This window comes from Camelus dromedarius, chromosome 26 (assembly GCF_036321535.1).
Source record: "Camelus dromedarius isolate mCamDro1 chromosome 26, mCamDro1.pat, whole genome shotgun sequence".
Classification (NCBI taxonomy): domain Eukaryota; kingdom Metazoa; phylum Chordata; class Mammalia; order Artiodactyla; family Camelidae; genus Camelus; species Camelus dromedarius.
In genome coordinates, this window is record NC_087461.1 from 13,694,222 (window position 1) to 13,716,047 (window position 21,826).

At 45.1% G+C, this 21,826-nt stretch overlaps 2 protein-coding genes across 2 annotated transcripts in view; one reads left to right on the forward strand and one right to left on the reverse strand.

Moving 5' to 3' along the window:
- Window positions 1-3,048: 3,048 nt before the first annotated feature.
- Window positions 3,049-21,826, reverse strand: part of MYO3A (myosin IIIA) — a 191,732-nt gene continuing 172,954 nt past the window's right edge. Inside the window, exons 31-34 of the mRNA XM_031444637.2 lie at window positions 13,517-13,623; window positions 9,364-9,404; window positions 7,839-7,982; window positions 3,049-3,201 (exon numbers count right to left, since the gene is read on the reverse strand). Of these exons, the coding sequence (XP_031300497.2) occupies window positions 3,084-3,201; window positions 7,839-7,982; window positions 9,364-9,404; window positions 13,517-13,623 (410 nt within the window). The 3' untranslated portion in view covers window positions 3,049-3,083. The remainder of the gene's footprint in view (window positions 3,202-7,838; window positions 7,983-9,363; window positions 9,405-13,516; window positions 13,624-21,826) is intronic.
- On the forward strand, window positions 18,469-18,884 carry LOC116150447 (placenta-specific protein 9-like). The gene has a single exon (XM_064479225.1). The coding sequence runs from the start codon at window positions 18,469-18,471 to the stop codon at window positions 18,880-18,882; it is 414 nt and encodes a 137-aa protein (XP_064335295.1). The 3' UTR covers window positions 18,883-18,884.

The window sequence follows — 21,826 nt, forward strand, 5'->3', positions numbered from 1 at the left end:
TGGGGAGATGTCTGCGCTAGGTTGCGGCCGCGCGGTGGGCGAGATACCAGGCCGGTGTCCCACCCTTCTTAACGGCGCCCTCGGCTCCAGTGCTCCAGTGGATCCAAGTAACAACTCCAGGGGAGCAAGGACTTCGTGGTTCCGCCGTCTGCGCCGCTAGCAGGGCGGCTCCGCAGCTCTTGCTACAGCCGTGCAGATACGAGTCGGAGAGACCAGTTCTTTGTTAAAATCCACACCAAATTCTGCAAATATTTCGCTTCAAGCCGGCAGACTGGAGCTGCAGAACTTTTCTGCTCTAGATAAGCAGTCAAAAACAAAAAAGATTCTTTAAAATAAGCATTTAAAACACAAAGCCATGAAGAAACGGATTAAAATACAAGAAAAGTAGAAATCACAACACCTGAATTTAACAGAATAAAAAAAAAAAAGAAACAGATGGCTTAAAATCCTACTCTTTAAACTCCATTAAATCCCTCAACTCTGGAGTATTTTGAATCTAATGGTGGTATTTACATTTTTTATTTAACACAGCGTCTTCAGATGCATGTGGGATCTGATTTGCCTTTCCTTAAAACCGTCCCTCCCTAGACAGCAATTTGCTTTATAAAGACTTCCATTTCGCAAAAGAGCCCACTTCCCCCGCCCCTCACATGGGCTTAGGGTTGGAGATAACAAAAGAGCTCTGGGAGGTAATAATTACAGTCATTAGTTCACAAAGGAGGCAGCCACGAGTGCGAAGGGGAGGCGGGGGGAAGCTTTCCAAGGCCCTTCCTCGAATAAGGGAAAAGGGACCCAAGCGCGGGGGTGGGGGGGAGGGGTGCTGCAGCCAGGGTGGTTTCCCTGGCTGACCTGTTTCTTGTCCGTGGTTTACCCAGAAATCGCATCGCAGGCCTGCCAAAGAAGAATGTCGGGTACAAAATTTCCCTTGTGTCCTCCCAGTGCTTAAATGTCGAAGGACAAAGAAGAAGAGATGGAAAGAAAGAAGGAAAAAGGAGAGAAAAAAATAAATTCAGGCCACTCTTCTTGCTTCCTCATCTTGGGACTCTGCCCGCACTCTTGTCTATGGGGTGTGTACCTACTTTTACTCTAACCTGAGCACCCAACCCCCACACCTCAGGGCCTTTCTCTTGCCTTCTGAAACAGCCTAAACTCTATGCACTATGTACCTCTCTAAATAAATCTACCTTTACTCAAAAAAAAATTCAAAAGAAAAACAAAAACATTGCAACCTTTCATCCCGAGTTTGCTGTTCTCTTTCCTAGTCCCACTTTAAAAAGGGAGAGAGTGGATTTTAGGGGAGGGGACAATTGCTTCTCTATCCATCTGCAGGCCGGGTTGCCAGGGCACTAGTCTGCAGGGGCTACTCAGGGAGCTTGGATTGAAGGGGATTGAAGGGGCCTGGCAATGAAGCAGAGCTGTTTCTTGCCCCTAAGGCCTCCTGGTAAGGGGTACACGGGTGGGTAGCAACGGAGGGAGCCAAGCCAACTAGGGTTACAGTTACTCCTAAACCCCCTACCCCACCCCCTGGGGTGCAGTGCCCTGCAGGGCTCGTTTCTTGGGCGCCTGGGCCAGGCCCAGCCTGCAGATGCACCAGCGGTCTGCACCGCCGAGGTGACTCTTTCCCTCCGGTTCTCAATCCCAAGTGGAGGCCGCGGCGTGAACCCAGGTTAAGGAGCAGGACCTGAGCACACTTGGCCTGGGAGCTCAGCCCTGCCACAGCGGGAGGTTTCCCCTCGTGCTGGCCCGCTTTGTAAAAGGATGCGGTTGTGCGAGTCATCGCTGGGGACCTTTCGATGTCAACTGTTCAGGTTGGAGAAAACCTTACCACCCACTGGGCACGTGGCACAAAAAACAGAGTTAGCCGGCCACACGGTGCCCTCGAATTTTTCCCCAAGTCTCCTGGCTCGGGGAGGTTAGGCACGGGAGCCAGCGACACCAGCAGAAGGGACAAAGCCCCCATCCCAGCCAGAACCCTTCTCCCAACTCAGTCGTCCATGAAACCACCGCACCACCTTCCATCACCCTCTCCAGGCTGCATAGACGCAGAGGGTGCCATTTCCATAGAAGAGCTTAACCTGGGTTTTAAAATAAAATGCAGTCAACAGAGGAAGGCAAACGCTGTTGACCCACCACCCTCCTTTCTATCTTAAACACAACAAACTTCTGAGCAGCAGAGATGGCCCCAAATCTGCAGACTAGGAGAATCTAGAAAATCTGATAGTTTAGCTCAGTGGATGGACCGGAATCTTTATAGGTGGGGCCGAAGGAAGCCACACTGGGAAGACTGTGTGTGTGTGTGACTGTATGTATGAGACTGTGTGTTCATGTACTTGCTGCGTGTTGGGGGATTTGGAGATTTGTGTGGAGTCCACACCTCAAGAACGCGGTTTTAAGTTAGATGGTATATTTGTTTGGAATGGCTGGGTGGGGGTGTTGTTCCCTGATGGAGACAGAAGACACCCGTGTGCTGCCACCTGCACAGCCGGACAGCAGGAACGCCCCCAAAGCCATGGATTTCCCAAGGCACTTGCTTTATTTAATAACCTTAATGACCAAGGGAAGGGAAAGCGTGAGTTTGGGATGAAGTTCATCTTCAAGGCCCCCCTCCCCTCCTCCCACCTGGCCTTTGTTCTGTTCTCACAGGCTCAGCCCATCTGCGAGGGTCCCTCAGTCCTAGCAAAGCCGTTTCCAAGAAGGAAGAAATCTTTGAAGTCGCCCAAAATGAGAGAGGAGGAGTTGGCGAGAGCTCAGGTGCAGTCGGGTCCACGGGAAGAGTCGCAAACAAGTGAACGAGGAGACACATAGCGGGCCAGGGCCAGGGCCATGGCCAGGGACGTCCAAACAGGGGGGCTGGTGGGAGTGGAGGATGCGGGAGTGAGGAGGCTCGGCGTCAGAAAGGCTCTCAGTTCTCCGTCCTCCGAGCACCAGAGGCTGGCCAGGGCTCTCGAAAGGCGAACAGAGCGCGCAGCCCCTGCCAGTGTCAGGGCCACAGCCCCAGCGCCTCCCGGGGGTCCCCGCTTTGGCGCCTGCACGCCCCGCAGTCTCGCGCACATCCCAACGGCGCTGGCCGCCGAGCAGAGGGGCTACACCTGCTGGACAAGGCGGCGGCGCTGGGAGGTTTTGCGCAGGAGCCTCCTGTAGTCGTAGGGGTTGGCCGGGGGCCCGTTCTCCTCCTCCTCGCCGTTCTCCGCCGCCCCGCACCTGCGGGCGAGACCCGGGGCCGAGCGTCAGCGGCGCCATCGTGCACCGCGCCCCCCCCGCCCCCCCCCGGAGTCGGGCTTGCCCTCCTCCCACACCGCCCGCCAACGGTGGGCGTTTAAGGACCGCACACTGAAAATAGCAGGGCAGTAGCCAAACGGGATCAGCAATATCTCCTGCGGTTTTCAAAACCCTTGAGCCAGGAGCAGAAGGGCTGGTGGAACCCGGTGACGCTGTGTTTGGGTGACAGCTAAGGAAAGCGTCAGAAAGTATAGTTCAGAAAGGTGAGCTTCGTCTGGGCTGAAATAATTCACAACCAATAAACAAACATTTCTTTTAGTACCTTAATTTTGAACATATTTTGACCAAACAGGAAACTCAAGGTGACAATATAGACAACCATTATTTTGCAACTGCTCTCCCTGCTCAATCTGACCAATCGCTTTGTTAGCCTCAACAGCGTACCCTGTCAGCTTTTTCAGTGTTTCAATGTTTTCAACGAGGCCGTCGGGCCACCTTCCTGAGCCCACTGCTCTGAAACCCTGCCAACAGTTACCTTTAGATTCTGCAGTTTTGCTGGGGGAAGTGGGGTGCTCCCTAAATGCAGCTACACTGATTCATTCGTTTATTCTTGGGGCACTAAGGATCAGCCGCCATTGTAAGTGATGGGTGAACACAAGTCCCTGCTTTCGTGGAGTTCATAGCCTTGTGGAGGGAAGGACCAGACAGCTTCAGTACACTGGGTGGTGGGAGGTGCTCTACAGAGAGGTAAAGCAGGTTCATGGGGAAAGGCTGATGTGGGTGTGCGTATGTGTGTATGTATGTGTGTGCAGAAGCAATTTCACAGAGGGCGATCTGGGAAGCCCTCTCTGATAAGATGACATCTGATGAGAGACCTGAAGGAAGGCGAGGAGTGAGCCAGGCAGATCTCCTGGGGAGAGGCAGTCATTCCAGGTTGACCGGAAAGATGTAAAGGTTCCAAGACTACAGTGTATGTATTGTGTTCATGGAACAGCGAGGAGGCCACTGAGGCTTGAATGGAGTAAACCAGGGGGAGAAGAGCAAGGAATGAAAGCAGGGGGGATGCAGGGAAGGCGTGACAGACAACGTAGATCTTTGAGACCAGGGCACAGACTTGACTCTTCCTTAGAGCGAGAGAGATACTGGAGGGTTCTGAGTGGAGGAATGCTTCCATGGAAGTTAGGAGGCCGGCTATGAGATACTGCCGTGGTGCAAGTCAGACTGAGAGTGGCTTGGACTAGGCTTGCAGAGGAGGTTAGAACTGGTCAGATTTTGGACATACTTGGTAGGTAGAATAAATTCCCTGATGGACTGAACGTGTGGTGCAAAGAAAGGAATCAAGGATGTCTCCAAGGTTTTTACCTTAAACAGGTGGGAAGTGAAGCTGCCATTTAACGGGATGAGGAGGCTATGGAAGGAGAATGTTTCTGGGGAGAATATTTTGGTTTCAGTTTGAGATACTCACTAGGTATTCAAGAGCAGATACTGAATAGGCAGTTGCATATATAAGTCCTGATCTAGGCTAGAGATTTCAGCTTGGGAATTTCCGGTAAACTGATGACATTTAAGGTCATGAACGTGTGTGTTGATAATGCAAAGAACTGGGACTCTCCAGTGTTGAGAGTTCAGTGAAATGAGGAGGAACCAGCAAAGGAGAATGAGAAGCAGCCAGTGAGGGAAGAGGCAAACCAAGAAGACCACTTACTGTTGGGGAGGCTAATGAAGAAAATGTTGAAAGAAAAAATGTCAAGTGCTGCTGCGGGAGAGGTAAAAATTGAGAATAGATCACGGGATATGGTGACCTTGTCAGCGACAGTTTCAACGGAGTGGTGAGGAATGGAGACTTGAGTCTGGTGGCTCAGGAAAGGACAGGAAGAGAGGACCTGGGGGAGGGAGGATCACGCTCAAGTATTATTACTCTTTTGCTATAATGAGGAGCAGGAATGCGAGTGGTCTGGAAGTCAAGGTTGACTTCCAGTTTGAGTCAAGAGTACTTTTTATGATGGGTCCAATTGCATGACATTCACAGATTGTCAGAAATGGTTCAGCAAAGAGAGCAAACTTTGAAGATGCAGAAGAGAGCGGGCACAATTGCAGGACTATGTTCCTGTGTAGATGGAGGGACTAGGATTCAGGGCACAAAGGGAAGGCTTGGCCTCAGCTCGGAGGACAGCCATCCATCTAATCGCTGATTACCTGCCACCTGCTTTTATTCATTCAGATTCACGAGACACTCAACTCATCACTGCTGTTGTCTCTGAATCCCAGACCTGCTCGTAACTTCCTGGTGTACTGACGTCAGTACGTCAGGGGTGTGTGTTCAAATATGTATACAATAATTTATATATTTTGCAAGTATCTACTATATGTTTATATGTAATATAATATATAAAACATGTAATATATTTATTAAATAATACTTTAATAAGATACCTAAAACCTATTTTTTTGGGGGGGGTGGTAATCAAGTTTGTCTGTTTATTTATTTATTTTGATGCATGTACTGGGGATTGAACCCAGGACCTTGTGCATGCTATGCACTCTTCCACTCAGCTAAACCCTCCCCCCGATATATAAAATCTTTTTTCTGTAATAAGAGATATAAATTCTTTCTATAATAAGATATACAAATATTCTTTCTGTAATAACATCTTCCAACATATACTTTGGCCTCAAGTTTCTCTAGTTGTCCCAAAATGTCCTTAAGAACTGTGTTCCTCTTTTATTTTCTATTTTAAAGCCAAGATCCAATCAAGATTGACCTACTGCACTTGGCTGTTTTGCCTCTTTAATGTTCCTTAGCGGAGAAAACTCCCGTCTTGGAGCTCCCTTGTCAGCACTGTTAGATCCGTATACTTTCTCTCTGGAGTCAAGCTCCTCGGGTGTGGATGTAAGGCTAACATCTTGGGCACCACCCCATCAGCACTTCCTCAAGCGCCCAGCGTGGGGCTCTGCATAAGGAGGCAGGAGACAGTAATGATTAAGGGTATCAGCTCAAAACTCATAAAGGCCTGTGTTCAAATTCTGGCTCCATCACTTACTATCTGGGTGACTATTTGCAGTATGAAATCTTGCAGACTCAGCCTCCTCATCTGTAAAATGGGGGAATGAGAGTAACCACCTCACAAGCTTCTGGGAGGATTAAAAGAGATAACAACAAGGAGAAAGGGCTAACAGCCCAGCCTAGCTAGCCCAGGACACCCGAGCACTCACCAACGCGGGCTGCTAGCATTCTGTCCTAGTGAACGCTCATTACACATCCAGACACACCACCAGGACACCAGGGACACTGCCTCACAGCAGAGGTGTGTCTGCTGCCGGGGGAGGGGAGGACATGCTGGAGAGGAGGCGGATTGGGTTGTTAAAATGGGAAGCAGGTAAGTCAGTGAGAAGCAATTTGAACGGGGAGTGAAAACCTTTGGATTTTAGTTCACTGACTCAATGGGTGACTTTGGGCCAGTCCCCTTCATCTTTCTGGCACTTGGTATTTTCCCGTATTGAACTCTGTGGTTAGACTAGAGCATCTCTGAGCTCTGATGCATTACAGTTCTTGGCCTCAAGATGGGAGAAAGCATCTTTTGGAGACCAGTTCAAGGAGGTTCTGGAAAAACAAATCAAAATGACAGTGGCCACCATTTATGGGCCGCCTCCTCGGCGCCACGTCTCGTGTTAAGTGCCCCGCTTTCATCATTTCATTGACTCTGACAATACAATGAGGCAATTAGTAAATCCTTTTGCAGATGTAGAAACGGAAGCTTAGAGAGGCAAAGTACACGAGCAAGGTCACTCAGCTATTAAGTGGCAGAATCAGAATCCAAATCTAAGCCTGACTCTGAAGCCTGTTCTCTGAACCACAGGTCACACTGTAAAAGAGGTGGGTGAGGGGGTCTGAGTGCCCTGGGCTGACAGGATGTTCACTTAGGATTTTGGAAAAATAGCTCTTCATGGCCTGGCATTGCTCCCCTTTCTCATACACCACGTTTCCATCTTATGTGCTCTCAATTTCAAAACTTTACAAAGAACTTTTGGGGAAAGAAAAAAAAAAAACTTCCCAAAGTAGTAAGTAAGCTACAAATGATTTAAGTTAGTTAAATGTCAAACAAAGTTGGTGGCAAAGTGAGAATCAAATCCAAAATACATATTTCTGTATGAATCTTTCTCCGAAATATTTCTTGGGTCTGACATTACGGATTCTGAGAAGTTACGCAGCATAACTGAGAAACCAATAAGTAAGTGAAATCACGTTAGAGCTGAAACACAGGTTTTGGATGATATTATTATTATTATTTTTTGGTTTTGGATATTATTAAAGACAGAAATTAGTTCTAATTATAATGACTATATAATTTATTGTCCAAACTGGGGTACTTTTAAAACAGGAAGCTATTAATGATAACATCAAGAAAACAGCTAAAAACTGGGATTGTGCTAGAAAATTTGGGATGCCTGGTTACCCTGCAATAATCCTTATGATTTTACTTTTAAACAACATATCAACCATAAAATGCAGTATTCAGTGAGAGTGCTTTGCCATTTGTCCATATATAAAGTGAAAGTACTTTAGAAATGCAATGATGAGTATAACATTGACACTGTTGTACGGTGATGTAAGTTATTACCTTTCATCAGCCTCAAAACATTGATTCCGGGGTTCTCTCTGTGGTCTCCGTTCTCTTAAACCAGGGCTGCATTCCTTTGGTCCAGGATGACTGGGCAAAAATTCCTTATAATAGTAATCTTCCAAATCTAATAATTTTCCCTGACTGCAAACAAACACAGAAACACATCATAGTGTCAAGCTAACTTTCTACTCATTTAAACTTACAAGATTACCTGTTTTCTTCATTTAAAGTATTTGCAATAATTAAAGAGTAATACTTGCGTGTCAATAGAGATGAGAAAAGTCTTGAAATGTGCAAAAACAGAATATACCATAAATTAGAAAGAAAAACAGTGCCCTCACCTCTCACGTTTCAGAGAGCATTGGCTGCTGGAGCAGCGCTTCCCACGGCTACCACATTCAGCTTGGCACGAAACTGGTAGTTTCCAGATGGCCAGTCGTGACAACGCCCCAGTTTGGCCTGTCTACGTCAGGGGTCACAAGTGACCCTTGGGCCACTATGAAGAAAGCTGACCTGTATGTACTAACGCAAGCATTTTGCAACTTTATGCATTCTCAGCCCACTGAGGCGCACAGAGTGTCCTGACCACCCCTCACCCACTTCCTTCACAGGCGGCCCCTGTCCTTTCCTACCCGCTGGTCTTCAGGGGATTCGCTTCTGTGCTAGATTTTAATTGCTGCACGTGACACACGCACAGGGGTGTGTCTGCAACCACGTGCGTTCTCGGACCTACTCGGACTAGGCTTCTGGTTCCCGTGGGGCTCGGTCTCTGCAGTCTGATGGGAGTCATCTCAGGGACACAGGTATAGGTCTGGAAAACTGCCGGGTGTTACAGTGTTTCTGGGGAAACGTGCTTTACAAGTTAATGGATACCAATTTGTAAATGAACTTTCAGAATGCCACCGATTCATAAATTGGGAACTCTGTGTCTGCTCACGCTGAATAGCAGAAACCTCTGTTGTTTTGGGCACTGTCTGGAAATTAGTTGATTGAAATGGTGGTGTAAGATTAACAGAGCCAAGCAGAGGTGGGCTGAAATATTACAGGGAAAAGGGGAAGAGTGGAAATTTAAGTGTGCCACACCTGCAGGTAACATAAAACTTATCTTCCCAGCAAATCCATGAACACTAGAAAAAGTGAGATTTAGCTTGTGTTGAAGAACAAGAGAGTACAGAGGAGTTTGGGGAAAGAAAGACCATGAACACGGGCATGTTCAGTTTGCCCAATCAAAACTGTACCAATGGGACAAGAAAAGAAAATTCTGTATTGGATGGTACAATTCATTCAAAACTGTTTGGGTTCTCAGTATACACCTTGGACAATGTTAGCTCAGTATTCTTCCAATAGGCAAGATCTTATAAATTACATATAAACCACATATTTATAATATCAATATATTGAGAGCACACTACTTTCCAAATCTAGCCATATAAAATAGGTGCTTTTTAGTCATAATTTGAACACATGGATTTACATTTTGGCTTGATAAGATGACATAATAAAATTTAGAAATAATAACTACCTGTCTTTCCTTGGTCTTCGTTTTTCTTCTTGGATTGACTTCTAAAGGGAATAGAATAATTTAAAAGAATCTATATAACATTATGATCTTAATGTAATTGAGATATTACTATAGTATTAACATACAAATTTATTCCAATAAAGCTGATCTGGAAATAAGCAAGTAGACACAATCTATTTACAATCTAAAGACAATTTTACTCAATTAAAAATTTTAATTTACTCAAGTTTTACTGATTATGAATTTGTGGTAGTGGTGACCAGTCTACACAAGATTACCTAAGGTTTATCTACCTACAAATGGGGACAAAAATTTCAGACTTTCTGGACAGTCCATTTCTATCACAAACGTAGTTATATTTAAGCGGGTTAATCAGGCTGCTCTGATGTCTTGGTTATGTGCCCTCCTTGCCTGCAGGTAGAGCAGATGGGTGGAGCGTTAGGGCAGGTGCAACAGTGCACAAAAGAATGGAAACTGACTTCATTAACCCAGAAGAGTCCATTTATGGCATGAAAGTAGCAGCATGGATGACGTGTTTCCACAGTTGAGAACTTTATGTATCAAGGCACAAGTTAGAATGCTTAACTACAGAGATAATTAGCTATATTTTAATCAGTGCTTCAGTGTAAACACTAACAAAATGGTATTTCATTTGATCTTACACGCAAAGCTGTATTACCTTTTGTATTGTGATGCTGGTAATGTGTTTCACTGTGTGCTAGCCCAGTATATTTGAGCTCCTGTATCTACATGTTGAAAAGAGCATACAGGTCTTTTAGGCTGAGAAAACAAATGCCACACTCACTTTGAACAAGCTGAAGATACTATAACTGTGGAACCCCAAATGCAAATGTCAAGTTGGCTGGCACCATAACATGCAAGACGATAAAAATGGCAGTTAATAATATCAGGGGTTTTCCCAGGTTATCTTTAGACATAGCGAGCCATTTTTCTCGTAAGTTATCACTTGTAATACCCTGAAATGTTAGATGAGTCGAATAGTTCACAGTTTCTTTTATTCTGATTGCTTGCTGCTTTAGTGGGTGGATGAGGTAGAGGTGAATGCTTAAATGCATCAAGTCTGGGAGTGGACCATTCAGGACTTAACAATGTAAAGGACACCAATTACACTCCTGCCCTCCTTCCTGTTTCCTGTTACTTAGCACTCTTGACCCAATGCCCGAGGCTTGGAGGTGCTTACAAATACTGACATTACCAGCAGAGGTACATTGGCCCCTAGCAGTCCAGTTAATGATCCCTGGAACTGGGTGGATATTTGCTGTGGTGGTGGTTATTTTAATATGAGAGGTCCTGCCTCCTTGATCTGTCATCTGAAAAAAGTGTCTCTCTTGTTCTCGATAACAATTTTCTATAATACAAAGTTATGCTGAACAATGCTGAGTGACAGACCCCTTTTACACAACCAAGAATCAAATAATGTTCTGCCCTTGAATTCTCAAGCTGGTGAGGACCCCTTTTTATTCTGGGTCAGCATCTCCCTCTGGGAGATGGTGTGTGTAAGTTGGTTCTCAGTTACAGGAACTCCTAGAAGAGGAACTACTGTCCAGGCTTATTTCATTCTTGCCTGTGCTAGAATATTGTGATGAAATGCAACTCAGTGATACGTTTTTCCAAAAATTATTTACGATGGTTTACAGTAAAAGCAATTACATAATTAAGGCAATAAAATAGGTGTTGTAAATAAGGACCAAAGAGGGAAAAAGAGACGTGCATTAAGATGGAGTCTTACATTGAGCTGTTTCATAGTTTCCCAGGCTCTACAACTAAAGGGCGTGGGTGAAACTGCATTCTTCATCATGAACAAGGATACTGTGCTTCTTGGAGGAGGATTTAATAAGAATTTCATCACATGGGGCTTTATATCAGGGGTGTTTACAGACAGACCTCAGAAATATTGCAGGTTTGGTTCCAGGCCAATGCAATAAAGCGAGTCACACAAACGTTTGGCGTCCCAGTGCATGTAAAAGTTATGTTTACACTATACTATAGTCTATTAGGTGTGCAATAGCATTATGTCTAAAAAAATGCATACTTCAGTTTAAAAATACTTTATTGCTAAAAGCACCATAAAAATGCTCGTGGAGGATTTGAAATATTGCAAGAATTGCCAAAACGTAACACAGAGACAGGAAGCGAGCTAATGCTATTGGGAAAATGGCACCAATAGACTTGCTGGATGCGGGGTTGTGCCAAACCTTCAATTTGTAAAAAAAAAAACAAAACCAAAACCAAAACAGTATCTGTAAAGCACAAAAAAATGAAGTCTGTCTGAACTGCTAAGACCAACAATCAGAGTTTTGAGAGGACAAACTACACACCTGAAATTTGAAGTGCAAATAAAGTAGCAAATGTCCCATAGCAGTTTCTCGAACTAGAGTGAAGAGGAGAGAAAGACAAGGAAACAGAGGTGACTTAAGGAGGAGGTTTTTTGCCCAGTGTGGCTGTTTCTCGAGGAGGCCTTTGAAAGTACCAAGAACTTCTCTCAGAGGACTGAAGATCACTGTTCCTCAATCAGCTGCATCTCACTCCCCCTCCCTCCCACCTGACATAAAGAAATACATTTGATGGTAAAACTTTAAGATTCATCTCCAGTAGTACATCATGGTGGACACAATCTTACTTCCCTTTTGGACATTCACTAATACATTATATACTCAGAGGTCTTCACAGGGATGAAGAGGGCTGCCAAAATATAGACCAAAAAAAGCAGGGGGGGGGGGTTGACCTTGGAGAGGCCAAACCACCAACTGCCGTAGCTGAGGGAAGGGTCCAGAGAAAATAATAGGACCGGAAATGTCCTGAGAAGTGGCGGTGCTCCTTACTCAGTTTTGGAGGAAGCTGCATCGGCCCTGAGTCATTTCTGCTGATGGCTGCACAGCTTCCGAGCATCAGAGCAGGCAGCACGCACCGTGATGGCGGGGCAAACGGGCCCTCCCCCACAGGCATGCTTCTCAGCCTCAGCTGACTCTCATTTTGCACACAGCAACGGCAGCATCTCCCAGATGGAAGGGAGTAAGAGCATCAAACCAGGGAAGAGAGCTGGTCCTGCTGGCAAGGCAGTCAGAACGACCACAGGGCGTGGTGACGTCCAAGGAGAGACAAAAGCTGCAGAGACAGTCAGACAGCCGTAAGCACAGCTGCTCATGTCGGGCAAGTGTGAGGGGTGTCATGGCCACAGCTTGGCAGCCCCCGAGGGCCTTGTCTAAAGTATGTCGTGCGTTGTTCAGCAAACAGCGTTCTCGTTACGAGCACCAGCGGGGCTGTAGGCGTGCGCAGAGCCCCTGCCTTCCCACCAGGGAGAGGCAGGCGGGGGACGAGCAGACGCTCACTCACACGTGCTACTGAAAGAGCCGGAAGCTGACTCGCAAAAGGGCTTCCCTGACGCCAAGCTGTTTGCTGATTCATCCCGGCTTAAAATTCTCGCAACCTGCTCTTCTCTTTTCTCTGCCAAACCCTCATCTCTGCTTCACTTGCTCAACTGCTTCTGTGCTAAACAGCCCCCAACCTTTCCACTTCACTCTCCACTCCCTGTACATTCTTGACCCAGAATAGCTTGTCCTTTAGCCCAGAAGCTGTGCTCCAGGAAGGTGGTCATGGGCTGAGAGCCTCAGAAGAATGAACAGACCCTCGGGGGTTTTTCCGTGACGCCAGGTGGATTCCTCACAGCACCCCGGAAAACAGCCTGACTGTTGTCACAATGTACATCCCTCACTCGAGGCCTGGAATTTAAAAGGTGCTCAATAAGTGTCTCCTTCCCCCTCTTCCTTCTACTTTCACCGTAACTGGGGCATTTCCACTCACATCCCTCTCTGGAGAGCTCCCGCTCTGATGCACTTCCCTTTCTGGGGTGATATTTGCACATCGGCTCAGATTGAAGGATGAGCAGAGCAAACTTCTGGGAGGACAAGGGGGTTACAGGACTGTGGCAGAGGCGTGGACCCTGAGGAAGAGGGGCCGGAGCAGAGCCAGTGCCCAGACAGTCAGCCAAGGGAGGGACAGGGAACCAGAAACCGAGGGGGCATCCCCTGCTACAGAGCCCTCCCTGTGGACAGGACTGGTGCAGTCAGTTTCCACGCTGGCCAGCTGTGAGGGTGCCATGGCTTCCATCTGATAATAAGAGGGAGCCACTTACATGTAGCAGAGAATAGTATGTGGAGTCTTCAGGGTTATTCAACGTTTTGGGCTTTCGGGGCCGTCTTGGGGGTCTCAATATTTTTGTCTCTTCCCCCTTTGAGATACCTACAAGAGAGATGATCATAAATAAAGATTCAGTTACAAAGGCTATTATCAAGCAGTGTTTTCTTTTTGGGTTAAATAACAAATTATATATACACGCACACACAACTGGGGCTAAAATTGGGATAAAGAGGAAATTCCTTTGTTCCTCTCACCAACCCTTACCATACCCTCTTCACCATGTACTTCCTTCCAATTGTCTGAGGGTCTAGGATTTTGAGAAGTAAGGGAAGAGGAGACAGGACAAGACAAGAAAGGCGCAGCTTGGTGATGTGGAACAGGGCATAGCAGCTCGGAGAGTGGGCGGGGTGAGGCGTCAAAGCTGCCAGAAAGTCTTTAAAAAGGAGGATTATGCTCACAGAATCTCACTGTCTTCTTTCCTGCCCCTGCCATGGCCTTACACAGTCATCCATCCATCCATCCATCCATCCATCCACCCACCATCCATCCATCCAAGCACTGCATGTTTCTCAGTTAAAGTACCACCTCATGTTATGGCCCACATCAAGAGACTGCTTGTCTGCAGGCTGGACTCTGTTCTAAAAGCCTAATCTAGTCTTTCAGCAAAATTTAGAATCTCAAATTATCAGAACGTTCAGATCAGACTTCAAAACAACCTTGGCCAAGAAATAATTAAGTTTGTCCTCTTTTTCCTGCTCTTTTTACCCCCAGAGCCATGTTTTTCGTTCCCAAAGCCCTGGCGACATCATCAGAGCTTCTGATGACCTTCACGCTTGGTTGTCAGTGTTCGTTACAGGTGGCTTTTTATTGACAGAATTAATAGGCCTTTTACAAAGAATTTGTCTCTTTTTCATGATTCTTGACCAACGCATCCCCTAAGTGCATTTGTGCAGGACTGTCTGCAAGATAAAAACTTCAGGGTTGGGGTGGGAGTGGGGCATGGGGGCTTATTGGAGAACAGCCTGCATTCCACAGATAAATGAGCACAGATTTCTCAGCGGGGCTCTAAGGGCATTAATAGATCATTATTACATATAATAACAGGGCAAAAATGATCCTTACTCCTCAGAAGTAGAAATACACTGAGAAACTGAATTGCCCCAAACCATTCTAATCAAATCAAGTTAAATCTAATCAAATCAGTGAATATTTAATGCTTACTGACTGGCAGTGTAAAATGATTTCAGCCAGAATGGAGACTTACAGATGCCTGACTTTCTAATCCCAGGCCAGCCCCCTGGGTGAACAGGCTTATCGCAGCAGCCTTCATTTCCTAATGTCATCCAGCTCATTCATGTTAAAATTTATAGGAAATGGCTAGAAATGACCAAGACAGATCAGCTTGTGGTGAGTGTGTCATAGGGGTGTAAGACATGGAACCATGCGAACCAGAGAAAACCAGGACCATCATTCATTACTGTCCTTTTTGGAATAAAACACAAGGAAATGGGATCTTTGTTAACGAGACCACGTTATACTGTGATTAGTAACAGACGAGAGGAGTGGAAGCACTTTTCCAACCAATCCCTGGAGGCTTATCTCCCATATTCTCTCTCCCTTTTTCTCCAAAGGAGGAGACAGAGGGAACCCAGATATTGGAGCCCTATCTGAATCCTGTCTTATTAAAAAGACAGTCACAGGCACAAGGAAAGATGGCAAAACCTGATTCTTGCCGCCACCACCCACAGTGGTCTTTTATTATTTCCCTTCCCCTTACTGATCATCTCTCCCAGGGCTGATTATTAAACAGCTCCTATTGGCTCTTGCAGAGTTTCATCATTTTTAAACGCATTGGCCGTATCCACTTATGTTACTTAATTGAGTCTGAACGGCAAGAAACATTAAAATACAGTATCAAGTTATTGTTTTCAGAAACATGAAGGTGACCTGGGGCTAAATTTTAACTTGACATTAATATTTAAAGTCTGAATTAAAATGTCAGAACATTACTACTGTAATAATAATTCATTAAATGTGAGGTGGCAAAGACCCTGAATAACTATTATGAGGGTGAAAAACAGATTGTGGGAATGAAGGACGTCTTGCTCTTGGGTCCACTTTCTCATCCAATGCTGCTGTTTGATCCGATTTCTACCTCGAAGACTCTACAGAAATGCCTTCTTGATGGTCCAGGGTGACAATTTCATTGACTAATCCAAGACCCTTGTTCTGCCCTCATTATCTTTGACTTCTTCATCGTTTAACTTTATCGACCGCCCCTTCCCTGCATGACTGAGGGTGAGGTTTCGGAGAGCAGACACTGTATCTTATTTATCTTCGAATTCCTGGCTTTTAAGGAAATGCTTGACACACAGGAAGTGCTTAATGCAAGTTCGCTGATGACTAAAGAATCCTTTGCCTCCCGGGCTGCACCCTCATGCTCCTAGCTCCTTGCACTTTGCACAGTGAGTCCGCACAGATGACTTCCGAACACATACCTCCACTTTGAACCCACCAAAGCCCTGCCCTGATTTCTTACTCCTACTGAATACTTCCATTTAAAACTCTCAGATCAGATGAATCAGGGGCCAGCTTTCTCCTCCATCTAAGACTCGATACACCACAACCTCAGTGGTGATATTTCAGTCCTCCAGGTTTAAAATATTGATGTCACCTTTGCCTTAGTTCTCTTCTTCACCTCCTATAAGCAGGCAGTCAGCAACTTCTGTCAGTTTTTTGGATACATTCTTTGAAATATCTAACACTCATCCCCCATTTCTTCCCATTTGCCCGTGCTCCCACTCTGGGCTAAACTGTTCTAATAACTGGGGCAGAGTCTCCATGTGCCCTCCGCGCTCTGTCTCACAGATGAAAGCCAGATTTTCTTTCCTTCAGTACTACTCTCATGATGACAGTGATGACAGTGCACTTTCCAAAAATCCACGATGCTTCTTTTTTCCCCTTCCCCCCAAAACGAACCATCTCCTCTGGTCAGCCTGCTGACCTCACTGGAACCTCAGCACACCGTGTTTATAGCGTTAACTTCGCTTATTCTCACAGAAAGGCTTTTCCTGGCCTCACCGAATCAGAAGCATCCTTCAGTGCCTGTCTCTGCCTCTAGCTCTTCCATGAAGCTTCCACTGACTGTCCAAGGCTTTCCTCCTCATGTGACCACCAATGGTATTTACAGGCTGTACAGATTATTTGGAATGTGTTATGGGCTAAACTGTGTCCCCTCAAAATTCATACGTTGAAGTCCTCACCCCCAGTTCCTCAGAATAAGACTGCATTTGGAGAAAGCGTCTTTTAAGTGAGGTTATTATGGTGGACCCTAATTCAATATGATTGGTGTCCTCAAAAGAAGAGGAGATGAGGACACAGACAGGCACAGAAAGAAGGCTATATAAAGACAGAAGGAGAAAACAGCATCTCTAAGCCAAGCAGAGGCCTCAGAAGAAGGCGACGTTGCCAACACATTGATCTTGGACATCTAACATCCAGAATTGTGAGGAAATAACATTTCTGTTGTTTGTTGGTTTGTTTTTTTGTTTTGGGGGGAGGTAATTAGGTTTACTTATTTACTGATTTATTTTAGTGGAGGGACTGTGGATTGAACCCAGGACCTCATGCATGCTAAGCAGGCACCCTACTACTGAGCTATACCCTCCCCCATTTCTGTTGTTTAATCCCAAGTCTGTGGAATTTTGTTATGGCAGCCTTAGCAAAATAACATAACATTGAATCTTATACTTCTTGCCACTTACTAATTTTACCTGTGACTTTTTTTAAAATAGTGGGAGCATATGTTTTTGGATGGTGGACACTATGCCTTCCATTGTGTTGGCCTCCTGCCTTTCCACAGACGACTGCACATGGCAAGTGTTTGGAGATGCTAAGAGGTTTGACTGATTCCACTTCAGCTTAGAGACATGCTGTTAAGTGAAGAGTAGGTACTCAATATAGTTTTCTTAAGTACATCACTATTTGTCACCAGAAATAAAAATAAATTCTGATGTTTTAAAGATAAATGTACATGAAAGAATCAACAGACCTCTTGAAAGAAAATGCAGATGACTTCGTGAACAATCTGGGGGTACAAATGTCTTAACTAAAACTCAGAAGTCATAAAAAGACAGCAAATGACTGCAAAATACAGACCAACAGAAAACTGGGCAAAAGCTATAAATAGGAAGTTCAAAATGAGAAAATCCAAAAATCCAATAAGCATGGAAGGCAAATGAGCTTGCTAGCAGACAAGGAAATAGGAACTAAAATAACAGTGAAATATTATTTTACTCCAGATACTTGAGCAAAGATTAAAAAGAGGGATAACACTGCTGGACAGGATGTCAGAAAACGTGTACTCAAATTGTTACGGAAAGGAATGAAAAGAAAACATCAATTGTTAGGGCCTTTTAGAAACACAGTCTATCAAAATCTCAAATACCTTTCAACTCAATAACCCCACCCCAGGGGGCTTAGCCCATAAAAAGAAAATCAGTATACAAGAACATTTTCTGAGATGTTCACTGCAACAATTTTCATAGTGGCAAAAAGTTGAAACAAGGTGAATATCTACAATAGGGGAAAGTTTATATAAATTATTGTGATCTTCATATGGAATACTATACAGCTATTAAAAAGAATGAACTGTAACTACACCTGCTGATGTACAGGAATTCCTGCTAAGGGACTGAGGGAGATAAGCAAGATGTGTAAGTGTTTATATTATGATCCTATTTATATAAAACAATGACAAAAATCTCTATATCTGTGTGTGTGCATAAGGACATTTATGCATATGTACAAAAGATATAACAGAACCCAAGTTTTGTAAGAGTTTCCTTGGTGGAGACAGTAATGTGGGTTGGAGAGGGGGAATGAGGGAAAGCAACAGGGAAAAAAGAGAAAATGAAAAAATATTGCATTAAAGGAATCTTGGAATGTATGTATGGTTTCATTTATGTAAAATTATGCCAGGCGGGCCGCCGCGATCCCGGGGATGGGGGGAGGGCGGCCGCGGGCAGACACTGCGCTGCGCTTCGCGGCCTGCACCATGCGGGGCCCCTGCTCTGCGCGCTGGCCGGGCTCGCCCTGCTCCGCGCCGCGGGCGCCTTCGCCGCTGCCGAACCCTTCATCCCCTCCCGCGGAGACCCAGCTCGGGCCACAAGGTGTGACAGGCACATGGCCATCCACAGCCGGTTAGACGTCCTGGAGGAGACGGTGGAGAAGACGGTGGAGCACCTGGAGGCAGAAGTAAAAGGCCTGCTGGGTCAGCTGGAGGAGCTGGCCTGGAACTTGCTCCCAGGGCCCTTCAGCCCGATGCCTGACCTCCTAGGAGATGGAGACGGTCGCTTTTGAGCACCAGCCGCTGGCAGTGATACAGCAACTCTCCTCTGAGAACAGATCCTTGCGTTTTGGCCTGCCTTCCTCAGCTTTGTGCAAAATAAAAACTCCTCCTTTGGTCCCCTCTGTGTCTGCTGTCAGTGACCCTTGCAGCCACAACCCCTTCTCCATCTGCTGTCATGCCCTGAGGCTCACACCCCCTACAGGCTGACTTCGGAGCCCCAGTGGGTCTGGGCTTCCGCCCTCCTCATTTATAGGGGCGGACAGGGCAGGAGTAGGTTCACAGAGGAGAGGCAGCTGAGGCCCAGAATCGTAAGGCGACACAGTGGAAGGGCCCTTGAGTAGCCTTGTTACTCAATGTGTGGCCGTGAGTGAAGAGCAGGGGCGTCACCTGGGAGCTTACCAACAATGCACAACTGGGGGCTCTACCTCCTGAATCAGAATCTACATTTTTAATAAGATCCCCAGGGGATTTGTGTGCACATTAAATTTTTAAAAAGTATTTCTATAGAGGTAAAATTCACCTGACATAAACTTCAAAATGTTAACCATTTAAAATGGTGCAAATTCTGTGGCTTTACAGTGTTGTGCAGTCATCACCACTTCTAACTGCAGATATTTTCATCCCCCCAAAAAGAAACCCTGTACCTACTGAGCAGTCCCTTCCCATTCCTGCTCCCACCATCCCTTAGAAACCACCAATATTTCTGCCTCTGTGAACTTGCCTGTTCTGGCCGTTACATATAAATGGAATCATACATTTAAAATAAAATAAAATAAAATAAAATAAAATAAAATAAAATAAAATAAAATAAAATAAAATTATAACTATGCATGAAGGTACGTGTATATTATGGAGGTAAAAATATTTCAAAATGTGTTGAATTTTCAGAATTTCAGATTAATTCTTACAGCTTGCAGAATCTGCCTTAGTGGTAGTTTATTGATTTTTTTCTTTTCCAAGATAATCTGAATCTGGGGGTTGAGATACTGCCCTGTAACATGGCAGCCAGTAAGTGTGAAGTTTTGATGAGTGTATTCAACGGGATCCAATTGTTTTGATTAAATTTCCCCAGACTATTTTGTATTTTTGAAGAACAAACTGTCCATGAACCTATCAGCAAACAAATATTTCAGAAAGGTTAAGTTTATTTCGCCCTCTAAATTTTTGTTCCTTTGCGGGAATACAAATATTGTCTGCTAACCCCATTCTAACCCCTTAATTACAAAAGTGACATAAACATTTATAATCACAAATTATCAGCAGCATATCAACGTTGGCAGTAGCAAAATTAGGTTTGTGACTATTTTGTGTGATGTGCATGATAAATATTAGCTGGTAAAGATTGTTGCCATATTAAATAGCCAGAAGGTAAAATACTTATCTATACTGTAGTTCTGGTAGTGGTTTCATTAAGTGTTTGAGTTGATCGGGAATGCACATTTGAAAAATAATAAATGGACAAACATCTCAACATTTCTCATTCAGAAGAAAGATGACAGATTTAAAACTCATTGCCAATATTTGCTTTAGAAAATTAAGTTTCAGTATTATTCTAATTTTAATGATAAATACACTATTTTATTTAAGAAACCTTGCAGAGTATAACTTGCAAAAGTATCATGTGTATAAATCAGACATTAGAAGAACAGAAAGGCACATATGTTACTGTAAGTTCTTCCTTAAGAAATCAATCTTTTACTTTTGGTAAATTTCCATTTATAATGGAGAGTCTGTGAACTTTAAGCAATATAGTGACCCAAAGGAAATCTTAGAAGGAAGGAATATTCATTGTTCTTTGTTAGAGGCAGAATTCATCCCAGTTAGGGCTGCAATCTTGCCTTCCAGAAGCTGCTCTTCCTGCCTTTCCCCTCATCTGCCCTTCAGCCGGGCTGGGCACCTGTGAAAAGATCTGGATGCAGGTTCTGAGCCTGTGTGGATGGTTCAGCTCCTCAGTGCCTCTCGCTGCCTCGCGCTGCCTCATGCCCTGAGTTCCCATAGGTATTTTCATTTCTCATGGTTGCACTGGATTCGACCCCTTGTTTTACCCTGTTCTCTTGAGTTGTCTGGAGGTGAAGAGCTGTGAGAGTAGGTGCTTCTGCTCTGAGTGCCCTTAACACTGGGGGATGCCGTACCATTGAGTGGTCTGATTCACAAGCTCCCTTGGACCTTCTCAGTGGCAGCTGCCAGCCCCCACCCCCATTTGGAACTGCTATTCTTTTTCTATCCACCGAACACTGATGCCCTAGATCCAGCTTACACCTGTCCTTATCTGACAGGTCATGCTGCTCTCGGATTTTTGTACTTTGCACCAGAACCTAGAAACTGAACATTTAGTTTTTAACTTACACTCTTAGGTTTAGGTAAGGTGCTGCCCCTCAAGTCTTGTCTAGCTATGTCAGAGGAGAAGCAGAGGAGAATAAAGCAGTTTTGTTAGCATGGTGAGACCAACAGACGTGCCCTCTGGACTACCATCTGTCTCTTGGGCATGATGACTGCCTATCCGCCATTTACTTCTGTCATCTCCGTTGGGCAGAAGTCATGGATTAGAGTGCTCAAGGCCAGGTAGTTTTGTTCTGGTCCATGGGGTGAGGTTACTCCCTCACTCCCAGAACGAGGGCACACCACAAGAAGCCTTCGGGAATGCACCCAGCGATGCCCATGGTGTTGTGAGAGTGACCCGCTGTTGGATGTCACGCTGAACTGTGAGCATGCATCCTTTCGTGGGACTACGGACACAGTCAAACAACAGAGATACATGCTTACTTGGCTGGAGAATAAGGAAACCTCAGGGGTGGCATTTAAGTTCCCCCCTAATTAACTCTTGGTTAGTTTTCAAGATCATATTACTCTATCTGAAAAATATTTGGGTATATAGCCTGAGGTGGGAATTTACACTCATTTTTCCAAAAAGCCAAATTTTGGAAAATTATTTATTGATTGCTCATGGTCATTTTC

Coding starts and splice junctions, on each gene's coding strand:
- LOC116150447 (XM_064479225.1), top strand. CDS start 18,469: ATGTATGGTTTCATTTATGTAAAATTATGCCAGGCGGGCCGCCGCGAT.